This window comes from Eretmochelys imbricata, chromosome 13, assembly GCF_965152235.1.
Source record: "Eretmochelys imbricata isolate rEreImb1 chromosome 13, rEreImb1.hap1, whole genome shotgun sequence".
Lineage (NCBI taxonomy): Eukaryota > Metazoa > Chordata > Testudines > Cheloniidae > Eretmochelys > Eretmochelys imbricata.
This window is the reverse complement of record NC_135584.1, coordinates 43,710,889-43,725,206: the sequence shown is the minus strand read 5'-3', so window position 1 is coordinate 43,725,206 and position 14,318 is coordinate 43,710,889. Positions and strand designations below refer to the sequence as shown.

The 14,318-nt window shown below is 49.4% G+C and overlaps 2 protein-coding genes across 2 annotated transcripts; both read right to left on the bottom strand.

Annotated features, from left to right (window-relative positions):
- Positions 1-818: 818 nt before the first annotated feature.
- On the bottom strand, positions 819-2,607 carry LOC144273314 (olfactory receptor 10D3-like). The gene is made up of 2 exons (XM_077831776.1): positions 2,525-2,607; positions 819-1,764 (listed from the first exon to the last, which is right to left on the bottom strand). The coding sequence occupies exons 1-2, from the start codon at positions 2,605-2,607 to the stop codon at positions 819-821; spliced, it is 1,029 nt and encodes a 342-aa protein (XP_077687902.1).
- Positions 2,608-10,815: 8,208 nt separating this feature from the next.
- On the bottom strand, positions 10,816-11,897 carry LOC144273313 (olfactory receptor 10D3-like). Its single transcript, XM_077831775.1, has 2 exons — positions 11,839-11,897; positions 10,816-11,761 (listed from the first exon to the last, which is right to left on the bottom strand). The coding sequence occupies exons 1-2, from the start codon at positions 11,895-11,897 to the stop codon at positions 10,816-10,818; spliced, it is 1,005 nt and encodes a 334-aa protein (XP_077687901.1).
- Between the last annotated feature and the right edge of the window lie 2,421 nt (positions 11,898-14,318).

Sequence of the window (14,318 nt, the reverse complement as noted above, 5' to 3'; positions counted from 1 at the left end):
TTAAATGTAGGTATGTTGAATTGATACAGTTCTCAATTACAAGATACTATAGCCACCGGCTCTCTTGGCGTCTCCCTCTATGGCCGCCCAGTGCCCATGGTTTGGAGGTCAATGGAGCTTTCCCATTATTCATCAGAAGCTACAGTGGTTTTAAAAATCAATGTACACATTTTGTGCACTGATCTCCCATTCCAGGCTGTCTTTTCTCAGGCACCATAAGTCTGGATTTGTGGCATTTTAATGCAGCTAAACATATGCATGTACATCTGGGAACAAAGAATCGAGGCTGTGCTTACAGGATGGGGGCCACTCTCCTGAGGAGCAGCAACTCTGAAAAAGATTTGGGGATCATGGTGAAGAATTAGGTGAATGTGAGCCCCCAGTGCGATGCTGTGGCCAGAAGACCTAATGGGACCCTGGGATATATAAAGGAGCAATCTCTAGTATGAACAGAGAGGTGATTTTACCATTGGTGTGACCGCTGATGGTACACTGTGTCCAGTTCTGATGTTCACAATTCCAGACGGGTGTTGACACATTGGAGAGGAATCAGAGAAGAGCCATGAGAATAATTGAAGGAGTAGAAAACCTGCCTTATAATGATGGACTTAAAGAGTTCGAGCTCTGTAGAGCTGTGTAATAAGGCCAAGATTTTCAACGTCCTCTTCAAGGTTTGAATCTCCAATTTCTACTAACTGTAGTGCAGACTGATTGTGCCTGTCGCTTAGGCAGCTTTGAAAATGTCAGCCTCACAGCATGTCAAAGACAGCTCGGTATTTCCAAGCAGACCCATATGCTATGCCTGCAGCTGCTGCATATCAACGTGCAGGCGTTTGACCCCCTCTCAGTTTTCTTAGAGCCGCTTTCACCTCCTTGTTCCTCAGCGTGTAGATGGCCGGGTTCAGCATGGGCGTGACCACGTTGCCGAAGATCTGCACAGGGGTCACCAGCACTTTGCTCAGCTGGGGCTGCGTGTAGACCAGGGCGCAGGGCCCGAAGAACAGCGTCACCACCGCCAGATGCGAGGCGCAAGTGGAGGCTGCTTTGCGCCGCCCTTCGGCCGAGTTTATCTTCAGGACGGAATAGACGATCCTGACGTAGGACGCGAGGATGAGGAGGAAGCAGGTCGTGGGCACCATGCCAGTGTCGGTGAAGGTCACGGTCTCGATGATGTACGTGTCCGCACAGGCCAGCTTGACCACCGGGAAGATGTCGCAGAAGAAATAGTCCACCACATTGGACCCGCAGTAGGGCAGCGTGAAGGTCAGGCTGGTGAGGATGGTGGCGTGGAAGGAGCTGGTGAGCCAGGTGCCGGCGGCCAGGAGGGCGCACACCCTCCGGTTCATGATGAGCAGGTAGCGCAGCGGGTGGCAGATGGCCACGTACCGGTCGTAGGCCATGACCGTGTAGAGCAGGCACTCAGTGCTGCCCAGGAAGTGGTAGAAGAAGACCTGGGACATGCACCCGCCCAGAGAGATGGTTCTACTCTTGGCCCAGAGGTTGGCCAGGAATTTAGGGGTGCTGATGGAGGAAAAACCGATGTCCAGCACGGAGAGGTTGCAGAGGAACAAATACATGGGGGTGTGCAGACGGGGGTCAGCAAGGATGGCTAATAAGATGAGCAGGTTGCCCAGCAGAGTGCAGAGGTAGAAGGCTAAGAAGGTGACGAAGAGGATGGTCTGGAGGCCATCGGTGTTGGGGATCCCTAAGAGGATGAAATGAGTCACCGCAGTGTGGTTGACCCTGCCCACGGAGGACTTATTCCTGGGGTAGGGGAAAGAAATAATGCCAGTGAGTTACTGAAACCAAAAGACCTGTCATCCTAGAGCTGCAATGCTCACCCTTCCTTCCACAGCCTCCATGACTCACAGTCATTCGGAGTGGTGTATATTTCTATCATTGTAATGCCACTTGGGGTCAGGGTCTCACTGTGCTGGTGCTGAACATGGAAAGAGAAAATGTCTGCCTTGAAGATCCTACAGTTCAGAGAGGAACAAAGGGGACGTATTTTCTATTCTGTTCTAGTCCATTTCAGTTTCTTTTCCTCTTTCCTGTCCTATTCCAATGTCTTCAATTCTGTTCTGTCTAAGCCCTTTCCCCACCCCTGTCACCACAGTACCTTTGAGCCTTCCTTTTGTGGCCAGCATTTGTCATATATAGTTTGGTCTCTCCCTCATGCTCTCCGCAGAGGGATAGCCGTGTGTGCAGTGGAGTGATTGTTTTGGTAGGGTTTTATTGTTATAAATGCACTGGCTGCTATGTGTTTGTGTTAAGGAAGAGGACGAGGATGGAAATTACAAACCAATGAATGTGGTGAAGAATTGCCCCAGCTTTGTTAATGATGTGAATTGTTGGGGAGGGTGTTATTGGGATTAGCGAGAGCAGGAAAAGGAAAGAAGAAGGGGAATAGTCATAGCCAGAGGTGCTGGAACTCGGGCTGCTGGGCGGGGGGCAGCTCCTCCCTTGACATGGTTACCATCATATCCAGGGTTCACAGTTTGGTTCAATTTCTCAGCACCCCCACTGCACAAATTGTTCCTCAGCACCCGTGGCCACAGCTTGTCTCTGCTCGGCCGTGATCAGCAGGCTCGGCTGTGTGGATAACATGCCAGAGGGATTTTTAAGGTGAGATTTAAAGGACAATAACAAAGAGCCTGTTTGGGTTTTGCCAGGGAGTTTTCCCTGTGCAGGAGAGGCAGAGCTGAAGGGGAAACGCTGGCAGGGTGGGGATATAACACATGGAGAGAGGGAGATAAAGGATAGATACACCACAGACAGGCAGGCAGGCAGGCAGGTACTGCACAGAGAAGGATGGATACAGGGCTGGATCGATTTCTCTCTAAAGAAAATATTTGGCTGACGTCATCTCCCTCTGAGTGAGACAGAGACTGACAGATTCAGAGACAGGCAGAGACCGAGGGAACTTTACCAAAGTAGGAGTCTTACACTGGCTGCATTGGGAAAGGCCGATCCAGCTGCCTGGAATTCTTCCTTTCTGTCCCCGGCCGTGATTCCTGTGTAGCACCATCCAGCTTTCTTAACCCAAACAGCCCATCGCCCAGGAGAGGTGCACAGCCTGGGCCCTTGGTATCCAACCCGGAGACCTAATCCGCTCTGAAGCTAGCCAGGGCTGCCCGCAGCGTATCACCCCACACTGCCGCCGAGCCCCACAGCTTCCTCACAGCTTCCAGCCTCCTTATGGCTCTCCGTGGTCGTTAAATCCCCTTCGGGCCCTTCGGGACCAGGGTCCTGAATCCCCACCAGGCTCCCAGACTGAGACCGCAGCAGAGTCGCCAATTAATGGAGATTTTGCATCATTTGAGAGAACGCTCATAGACCCCCGGGACCAAACCCTCCGCCGGCATCAGTAAGTGTAGCGCCATGGAACTGAAAAGGCCAGATCCCCAGGTCCACCAGGGTCCAGATTCTGCTCTCGCTCCCCCTGACCTGACTCCTGGGGAACTCCATTGGATTCCCTGGGGCTGTTTCCTCTCTCAGCCACACACCCTGGTGTAAATCAGGAGTAATGCCATTGGACTGAAGGGAGCTGCGTAGATTTCTACCAGCTGAGAATCTAACCCAGACATTGTGAGGGGGGAGGGGATGTTCATGTTCCTCTAGGCTCTCCTGCGATGTGACACAAGGCAGAGAATTCCCCCCAGGGTGTGAAATAGGCGTAAACTGGGCCAGAGGTTCATCTGGAGGCCTCTGAAGCCAACAGAGCTTTGTCCTTGGTTTGTATCCCCTGCTGTTCCCCTGCCCCCTTCTCTGTGTCTCTGTGTGCACAGGATTGTATCCATGCACTGGTGAAATTCACCCCTGAAATTCATAGATAGCCACATACTGTATGAATACAACCCTGTGCAGACAGAGGGCAGCATACGTCCTGTGCACCAGTTCTCATCACTTTTTGCAGTACAGTAGAGACTCCAAGAGGAGCATTGAGTTATTTTTGGCAGCACAGTACAGCAGCCCCCAACTCCAGCAAGATCCTGGTACTGTTGTTCTGGGTGCAGCTCAGACACAGAGTGAGGCAGACTCTGCCTTTCAGGTTAATCTAAATTAACCCAAGCATAGGAAGGATTATCTATGCCATCCCTCCTCTTCTCATTGGGTTGAATGTCACTCTGCATCTTTCTGGGCCTCGCGTGTGTTCTCTTACCCTCTGTAATGAGGCTGGTTCTGGCAGGACCCCACGGAGAGTGCCAATTCAGGACAAACTGCTTCAACTTCATTCAGGGCAGTTACAGCCCAAGACTGGGTTTTTTCCACCTCTAAGGCAAACCAAACCAGACAGACAGAGCAGACTTTGGTTTTACCCCAGTGGCTAACCACAAGTCACACAAGCAATTCCCTTTGACACTCCCGTTTCCCAGTATCACCACCAGTGCCACTTGTTATGGGGACAGATGGTTAGGAAAACCAATACCCCAGTAAAAGAAAAAAGGTTCTCTCAATCCCAAAGGACCAAGCCCCAGACTCAGGTCAATATACAAGTTAGACCTTACCCACAAATCACGCTGTTGCCAATCCTTTAGAATCTAAAATCTAAAGGTTTATCCATAAAAGGAAAAAGATAGAGATGAGAGCTAGAATTGGTTAAATGGAATCAATTACATACAGTCATGGCAAAGTTCTTGGTTCAGGCTTGTTGCAGTGATGGAATAGGCTGCAGGTTCAGATCAAGTCTCTTGAGAACATCCCCAGCTGGGATGGGTCTTTCAGTCTTTGGTTCAAAGCTTCAGGGTAGCAAAGTCCCTCCAGAGGTAGGAAGCAGGACTGAAGACAAGATGGAGGAGCTGCAGCAGCTTTTTATATTCTCTTGCCGTGTGATCTTTCTTCTTTTGTCCCAAGGACAAGCTGCCCATCACATGGCCTGGAAAACCCTCAGAGTTCTGTCCATAGGCATATCCCTGCATGCCTTGCTGAGTCGCAAGGCATATCTGCCTTCTCTCAATGGGTCAGTTGAATAGCTGATGGTCCTTAATGGGCCACCCAGCAGGCTAGGCAGAGCTGACGCCACATTGTCTGGGGTGTCCCCCAGAAGCACAGCACAAGTTTGAAATCCAGACAGTACAGAGCCAATACTTACAACTTTAAATAGAAAAATGATACATGCATACAGATAGCATAATCATAACGACCAAACCGTAACCTTGTCTTAGACACCTTATTTGACCCCCTTTATGCAAGATTTGGTGCCACTACAGGACCTTGGTTGCAACAATGTTCTATACGGTCCCAGTTCAAGTCAATAACATCAGACCCTCCCCTTTGCATAGTCCGGGTTCGGAGGAAGGGCCTTTAGAGGATTATGGCTGATTTAACTGAACCAAAGCTGCTCCTTCACTAGCCAGGTAAATGGAATAGACACAAGCCTCGTCTTGTACCTCTACTGTGCATCTACACTAAGGGGCTGGTGGGGGTTGGCTACGTCGCTGGGAAGCTCTGTAGCGTGGACAAATCCACAGACCCCTGCACAGAGAGGGATGTGAGAGAGACAGAGCTGGATTAGGGGGGTTCCAGCAATTACCTCCTCCATCCATTTGCTGTAGCCCAGCATTGCAGTTTTAATAAGGCCTCTTGTGATTCCTCTAGTCGCAATCATTTCCTGCTCCACCTCGGGTGGGCATCTTACTTGGGAGCCAGGATGAAGAGGCAGAAGGCAGAGGGTATAATTAGTCTCTGTAGAAGTGTTATCCCCAGCCCAGTCAGAGCATCCCATGGGATGCAATGGCCCCTGGGATCACTTAAAATGTTGACATTTCTAATGAGTCCCCAGGCTGGGCCTTCTCACTGCGCTGGGAGCCAGGCTTAGAATTTACTCTTGGCTGCATCAACTGGGTTCTGTGTGTCTTTGCCACATACCCCGGAGCTGGATCTGCATTTGACTGTTTTAATTTCTATTATCACTAGTATTATCATGGGTATTATGGTAGGACCTACATTTTGGAACTGAGGCGTAGGCTGCTTTGTGCCACACCCAGCAAAGACAGATAGAAACAGTCCCCAACTGAATGTGATACACATTTCATCACTGTGAGGGACCAAGGATTTAATTTTTCATGTATAACAGATGGGGAAACTGAGGCACAAAGAGATTTAGTGAATTACTTAAGGTCAAATACAGAGTCTACTATAGAGCCTGTACTGGAATGCAGATCTCCTGTGTCCCAGGCCTTTGTCTTGGCCACAAGATAATGGTTGGCAAATAATTCCCATGGACTCTTTAAATGTAAGTCTGTTGAATTGATACAGTTCTCAGTTACAAAATATTATAGCCACCTGCTTTCCCTGCTTCTCCCTCTACGGCCATCCAGTTAGGGTTGCAAGGCACCCAGTTTTCGACCAGAACGCCCAGTCAAAAAGGGGTCCTGGCAGCTCCCGTCAGCACCCAGGGGGATCCGGGCGAAGGCAGGCTCCCTGCTTGCCCGAGCTCTGCATGGCTGCTGGAAATGGCCACCAGGTCCTTGTGTAAGCTCCATGCACAGGGAAGCTCCATGCACAGCCCCCGCCCCTAGTGCCAGTTCCACAGCTCCCATTGGCCATGAACTGCAACCAATGGGAGCTGCAGGGGCAGTGCCTTCGGGTGTGAGGGCAGCACGCAGAGCCTCCCTCGCTGTCCGTGCACCTAGGGCCTGTGTCTTCCTCCTGGGATCCATGGCAAGCACTGCCGGGACCCCACACCCCAAACCAATCCTGCACCCCAACTTCCTGCCCCAAACTCCTCATCCCCAACTCCACCCCAGATCCCAGACACCCAGCCAGAGCCCTCACTCCCCCACACACACTCCAACCCCCTGTCCAAGCCTGGAGACCCCTCCTGCACCCCAAACCCCGCATCTCTGGTCCCACCTGAGTGTCCACACCCCCAGACAGAGTCCTCATCCCCTGTAAAGGTTCATCCCCCATTCTGAACTCTAGGGTACAGATGTGAGGACCTGCATGAAAGACCCCCTAAGCTTATTCTTACCAGCTTAGGTTAAAAACTTCCCCAAGTTACAAACTTTGCCTTGTCCTTGAACCGTATGCTGCCACCACCAAGCATGTTAATAAAGAACAGGGAAAGAGCCCACTTGGAGATGTCTTCCCCCAAAATATCCCCCCCAAGCCCTACACTCCCTTTCCTGGGGAAGGCTTGATAATAATATCCTCACCAATTGGTACAGGTGAACACAGACCCAAACCCTTGGATCTTAAGAACAATGAAAAATCAGGTTCTTAAAAGAAGAATTTTATTTGAAGAAAAGGTAAAAGAATCACTTCTGTAAAATCAGGATGGTAAATACCTTACAGGGTAATCAGATTCAAAACATAGAGAATCCCTCTAGGCAAAATCTTAAGTTACAAAAAGACAAAAAAACAGGAAGATACATTCCCTCCAGCACAGCTTATTTTACAAGCCATTAAACAAAAGAAAATCTAATGCATTTTCTAGCTAGATTACTTGCTAACTTTACAGGAGTTGTAAGGCTGCATTCCTGATCTGTTCCCGGCAAAAGCATCACACAGACAGACAGACCCTTTGCTCTCCCCCCCTCCAGCTTTGAAAGTATCTTGTCCCCTCATTGGTCATTTTGGTCAGGTGCCAGCGAGGTTATCCTAGCTTCTTAACCCTTTACAGGTGAAAGGGTTTTGCCTCTGGCCAGGAGGGATTTTATAGCACTGTATACAGAAAGGTGGTTACCCTTCCCTTTATATTTATGACACCCCCCAACCCCCTGCCCCAGCCCAGAGCCCTCTCCAGCACCCCAAACCCCTCATTCCCAGTCCCACCCCATAGCCCGCACCCCCAGCCAGAGAGCTCACCGCTTCCTGCACCCCAACACTGTGCCCCAGCCCGGTGAAAGTGAATGAAGGTGAGGGAGAGTGAGTGACAGAGGGAAGGGGGATGGAGCGAGCAGGGGTGGGGCCTCATAGAAGATGTGGGGCAGGGGCGGGGCCTTGAGGAAGGGGTGGAGTAGTGGGCAAGGACAAGCGGTGTTTAGTTTTGTGTGATTAGAAAGTTGGCAACCCTGCGTCCAGTGCCCATGGCTTGGAAGTCAATGGAGTTTTCCCATTGTCCATCAGAATGTACTTTGTTTTTTAAAATCAATGTGCACAATTTGTGCACTGATCTTCCATTCCAGGTTTTCTTATCTCAGGCACATAGTCTGGATTTGTGTCTTGTTGGAAATTGGTTCCCTCGACCAATGCAAAGAAACAACAGAGAAAATTCAGGATGAACCCCAGCAGTTCAAAGGGGGCGCTGAAGTGCAGGGAGTGGTGGAGGCAATTCTGTAGGGGGTGCTCTTCCCTCCGAGTCAGGGCTTTTTCTAGTGCCGGGATGCTGGGCTCACTTGCACTGTTCTGCAGGGAGATGTTATCTACCCCAGGTTCCTTTCATTTTATTTCTTTTATTATTTTTTCATTTCAAGGCACAAGGTTAAATCCCATGGCCTAGGAGTTAGTGATTGTGACAGGTTGTCCCCCGCTCCAGAGTGCCATCTGATGGGGTACCCCTGAGCCTGCCAGTTCCACCAGCCTGGGCTCCCTTACACTGTCTTGCTGAGCCAGGCCCTCAAGCCTCCTCCGGCCCACACACAGGCAGGGACACGTCCAGCTGCAGAAAGACACAGACACTGAAATCAGCTCTGCGTGGGAATATTCAGCGAGGGAATTGCCAGCACCCAAGTTCACACCCCCTCTGGTATGTAAACGCAAAATGGTATTGTCTTGTGCTGCACAGAGAACTGTACAGCATAAGCTCATGAAATCCACTCCCTCCCTCAATGTGGAGGAAGACATGCACACTTCCCCCACCCGCCCACCCTGGTGTTTCCACAAACTGGTTTTAGAGAAAGCAAAAATACGTTTATTAACTACAGAAGATATATTTTAAGTGATTAAATGGGATAGCAAAAAGGTCAAAGCAGATTACCCTGTAAATAAACAAACCGCAAACTGAGTTAACACACTAGATTGGTAGGATATGAATTAGCAAATTCTCACCCTGAGAGACAAGCAGGCTGGCAGATTTTTAAGGCATAAGCTGCCTAGCTTTGCAGCTTGGGTTTCCCACGTTTTCATACATAGGCTAGAAATCCCTTAGCCTGGGACCATCACTTCCCCCTATTCTGTCTTTGTTCTTCGGGTGTTTCCAGGTGACTTGTTGTAGGGAGAGTGAGATACCATCATGATGCCATTTCCCCCCTTTTATAGCTTCTTCCCACTTGCTGGAAAGCTCTTTTGCTGTGACCTGGGTCAAACAGTTCCCATTGGGCAGTGCTGTCTCTGAGAGTTTTCTATTGTACGCAGTTCCTGGGGTAATCCTTGTGCTTGTGCATTTCCTCCCTGAGCCATTAACTTTATTTGGCCTTTTTTACTGTTGTACCTGAAAGTCTTCTTGTTTCAGTTTTAGTAGCACAAACATAGGCAAACTTCATAACTTCACATACAAAGAAAGCACATACAATTCAATGAGATATTAATGTCTAGCAGATCAAGACTTTTAGAATGATAACTTACAAAGCATACTTCGTGCAAAACATGTCCTAATTACATGACAGTGGTGAATATTGGGGTGTCAGGGTATCACAGTGATAAGTCAGAAACATACATTATTATTTCTGTCGTATGGAAGGCCTGGAGGCTCACATGCAAGGGGTGCTGCAAAGACACACAGCGAGAGACAGCCCCTGCCCCGAAGGGATTACCAGAGAAATGGTTGGGAGAAGGGAATAATTTTTAGCAGTGTCTCAGGTGAGGAACTGAGCCCCAAAGAGATTATGTCATCCTCCTAATTTCCTGCCCAGCTCTCATGAAATCTGGCATTAATGTATTCACTTCCTGCCTCACCCAAACCCTGGGTAACTTTATTGACTTCATCCGTCATGAGAACACTAGCGTAACTCAGCTGCCCTACTTCAATCTGAGCAGAATTCCTTTGGCCTTTTCCCTAACACTAACCCTAGGCTAACACCAGTGTGTTTCTCCCTTGCCCTGGGAAAACTCCATTGATGTCCATCTGAACCCCAACCCTGGAATAGCTCCTTCGACCTCCTCCCCAGTCTGGATCAGGATCTCTGGTTAAGGGGGTGCAAGGAAACAATGTGCATTTTAATGCAATTAAAGGTACGCACCTATATCTAGGAATGAAGTATCAGGGCTATGCTTATAGGACTGGGGCCTCTCTTCTGGGGAGCCGTGACTCTGAAAATGATTTGCGGGTCATGGTGGAGAATCAGCTGAACGTGAGCTCACAGTGCAATGTTGGGGCCAGAAGAGCTAATGAGATCCTGGCATGCATAAAGGAGGAATCGTGAGTACAAGCAGAGAGGTGATTTTAGCTCCCTGTTTGGCACTGGTGTGACCGCTGATGCAATATTGTGTTCCATTCTGCTGTTCACAATTCCAGATGGGTGCTGATAAATTGGAGAGGGTTCAGAAAAGAACCATGAGAATAATTGAAGGAGTAGAAAACCTGCCTGATAATGATAGACTTAAAGAGTTTGAGCTCTGTAGAGCTGTGTAATAAGGCCAAGATTTTGTAAGTCCTCTACAAAATTTGGATCTCCAATTCTTATTAATTTGAATATAGGCTGAGTGTGCCTGTCCCTCAGGCAGCTTGGAAAAGATCAGCCTTACAGCGTGTCAAAGACAGCTCAGTATATTAGGAGCATTTCTATGACTGGTAGAGATCCACATAGATAGATGGGGCTGTGTGGGGATGGGGAGAGACAGAGACGTTCACAAGAGCCACAGAGCCGCCATGGAGATGTATTTGTCGATGTATTTCCAAGCAGACCCATATGCTAGTCCTGCAGCTGCTGCATATCAATGTGCAGGCGTTTGACCCCCTCTCAGTTTTCTTAGAGCCGCTTTCACCTCCTTGTTCCTCAGCGTGTAGATGGCCGGGTTCAGCATGGGCGTGACCACGTTGCCAAAGATCTGCACAGGGGTCACCAGCACTTTGCTCAGCTGGGGCTGCGTGTAGACCAGGGCGCAGGGCCCGAAGAACAGCGTCACCACCGCCAGATGCGAGGCGCAAGTGGAGGCTGCTTTGCGCCGCCCTTCGGCCGAGTTTATCTTCAGGACGGAATAGACGATCCTGACGTAGGACGCGAGGATGAGGAGGAAGCAGGTCGTGGGCACCATGCCAGTGTCGGTGAAGGTCACGGTCTCGATGATGTACGTGTCCGCACAGGCCAGCTTGATCACCGGGAAGATGTCGCAGAAGAAATAGTCCACCACATTGGACCCGCAGTAGGGCAGCGTGAAGGTCAGGCTGGTGAGGATGGTGGCGTGGAAGGAGCTGGTGAGCCAGGTGCCGGCGGCCAGGAGGGCGCACACCCTCCGGTTCATGATGAGCAGGTAGCGCAGCGGGTGGCAGGTGGCCACGTACCGGTCGTAGGCCATGGCCGTGTAGAGCAGGCACTCAGTGCTGCCCAGGAAGTGCCAGAAGAAGACCTGGGACATGCACCCGCCCAGAGAGATGGTTCTACTCTTGGCCCAGAGGTTGGCCAGGAATTTAGGGGTGCTGATGGACGAGAATCCGAGGTCTAGAATGGAGAGATTGCAGAGGAAGAAGTACATGGGGGTGTGCAGACGGGGGTCAGCAAGGATGGCTAATAAGATGAGCAGGTTGCCCAGCAGGGTGCAGAGATAGAAGGCTAAGAAGGTGACGAAGAGGATGGTCTGGAGGCCGCTGGTGTTGGGGATCCCTAAGAGGATGAAATGAGTCACCACAGTATGGTTGACCCGACCCACGGAGGACTCATTCCTGGGGTAGGGGAGAGAAATAATGCCAGTGAGTTACTGAAACCAAAAGACCTGTCATCCTAGAGCTGCAATGCTCACCCTTCCTTCCACAGCCTCCATGACTCACAGTCATTCGGAGTGGTGTATATTTCTATCATTGTAATGCCACTTGGGGTCAGGGTCTCACTGTGCTGGTGCTGAACATGGAAAGAGAAAATGTCTGCCTTGAAGATCCTACAGTCCAGAGATGAACAGACAAAGGGGACATTCTATTCTATTCTAACCAATTTATTTGAGCATAAGCTTTCGTGAGCTACAGCTCACTACATCGGATGCATACTGTGGAAAGTGTAGAAGATCTTTTTATATACACACAAAGCATGAAAAAAATACCTCCTCCCACCCCACTCTCCTGCTGGTAATAGCTTATCTAAAGTGACCACTCTCCTTACATTGTGTATGATAATCAAGGCGGGCCATTTCCAGCACAAATCCAGGGTTTAACAAGAACGTCTTGGGGGGGGGTAGGAAAAAACAAGGGGATATAGGTTACCTTGCATAATGACTTAGCCACTCCCAGTCTCTATTCAAGCCTAAGTTAATTGTATCAAATTTGCAAATGAATTCCAATTCAACAGTTTCTCGCTGGAGTCTGGATTTGAAGTTTTTTTGTTGTAATATAGCAACTTTCATGTCTGTAATTGCGTGACCAGAGAGATTGAAGTGTTCTGCGACTGCTTTATGAATGTTATAATTCTTGACATCTGATTTGTGTCCATTTATTCTTTTACGTAGAGACTGTCCAGTTTGACCAATGTACATGGCAGAGGGGCATTGCTGGCACATGATGGCACAGATCACGTTGGTGGATGTGCAGGTGAACGAGCCTCTGATAGTGTGGCTGATGTTATTAGGCTCTGTGATGGGTGTCCCCTGAATAGATATGTGGGCACAGTTGGCAACGGGCTTTGTTGCAAGGATAGGTTCCTGGGTTAGTGGTTCTGTTGTGTGGTATGTGGTTGCTTCAGGTTGGGGGGCTGTCTGTAGGCAAGGACTGGCCTGTCTCCCAGGATTTGTGAGAGTGTTGGGTCATCCTTCAGGACACGTTGTAGATCCTTAATAATGCATTGGAGGGGTTTTAGTTTGGGGGCTGAAGGTGACGGCTAGTGGCGTTCTGTTATTTTCTTTGTTAGGCCTGTCCTGTAGTAGGTGACTTCTGGGAACTCTTCTGGCTCTATCAATCTGTTTCTTCATTTCCGCAGGTGGGTACTGTAGTTGTAAGAATGCTTGATAGAGATCTTGTAGGTGTTTGTCTCTGTCTGAGGGGTTGGAGCAAATGCGGTTGTATCGCAGAGCTTGCCTGTAGACAATGGATCGTGTGGTCAGGGTGAAAGCTGGAGGCATGTAGGTAGGAATAGCGGTCAGTAGGTTTCCGGTATAGGGTGGTGTTTATGTGACCATCGTTTATTAGCACTGTAGTGTCCAGGAAGTGGATCTCTTGCGTGGACTGGACCAGGCTGAGGTTGATGGTGGGATGGAAATTGTTGAAATCATGGTGGAATTCCTCAAGGGCTTCTTTTCCATGGGTCCAGATGATGAAGATGTCATCAATATAGCGCAAGTAGAGTAGGGGCGTTAGGGGACGAGAGCTGAGGAAGCGTTGTTCTAAGTCAGCCATAAAAATGTTGGCATACTGTGGGGCCATGCGGGTACCCATAGCAGTGCCGCTGATCTGAAGGTATACATTGTCCCCAAATGTAAAATAGTTATGGGTAAGGACAAAGTCACAAAGTTCAGCTACCAGGTTAGCTGTGACATTATCGGGGATAGTGTTCTTGACGGCTTGTAGTCCATCTTTGTGTGGAATGTTGGTGTAGAGGGCCTCTACATCCATAGTGGCCAGGATGGCGTTATCAGGAAGATCACCGATGGATTGTAGTTTCCTCAGGAAGTCTGTGGTGTCTCGAAGGTAGCTGGGAGTGCTGGTAGCGTAGGGCCTGAGGAGGGAGTCTACATAGCCAGACAATCCTGCTGTCAGGGTGCCAATGCCTGAGATGATGGAGCGCCCAGGGTTTCCAGGTTTATGGATCTTGGGTAGTAGATAGAATATCCTGGGTTGGGGTTCCAGGAGTGTGTCTGTGCGGATTTGGTCTTGTGCTTTTTGAGGGAGTTTCTTGAGCAAATGCTGTAGTTTCTTTTGGTAACTCTCAGTGGGATCATAGGGTAATGGCTTGTAGAAAGTGGTGTTGGAGAGCTGCCGAGCAGCCTCTTGTTCATATTCCGACCTATTCATGATGACAACAGCACCTCCTTTGTCAGCCTTTGTGATTATGATGTCAGAGTTGTTTCTGAGGCTGTGGATGGCATTGTGTTCCGCACGGCTGTGGTTATGGGGCAAGTGATGCTGCTTTTCCACGATTTCAGCCCGTGCACGTCGGCGGAAGCACTCTATGTAGAAGTCCAGTCTGCTGTTTCGACCTTCAGGAGGAGTCCATCTAGAATCCTTCTTTTTGTAGTGTTGGTAGGGAGGTCTCTGTGGATTAGTATGTTGTTCAGAGGTATGTTAGAAATATTCCTTG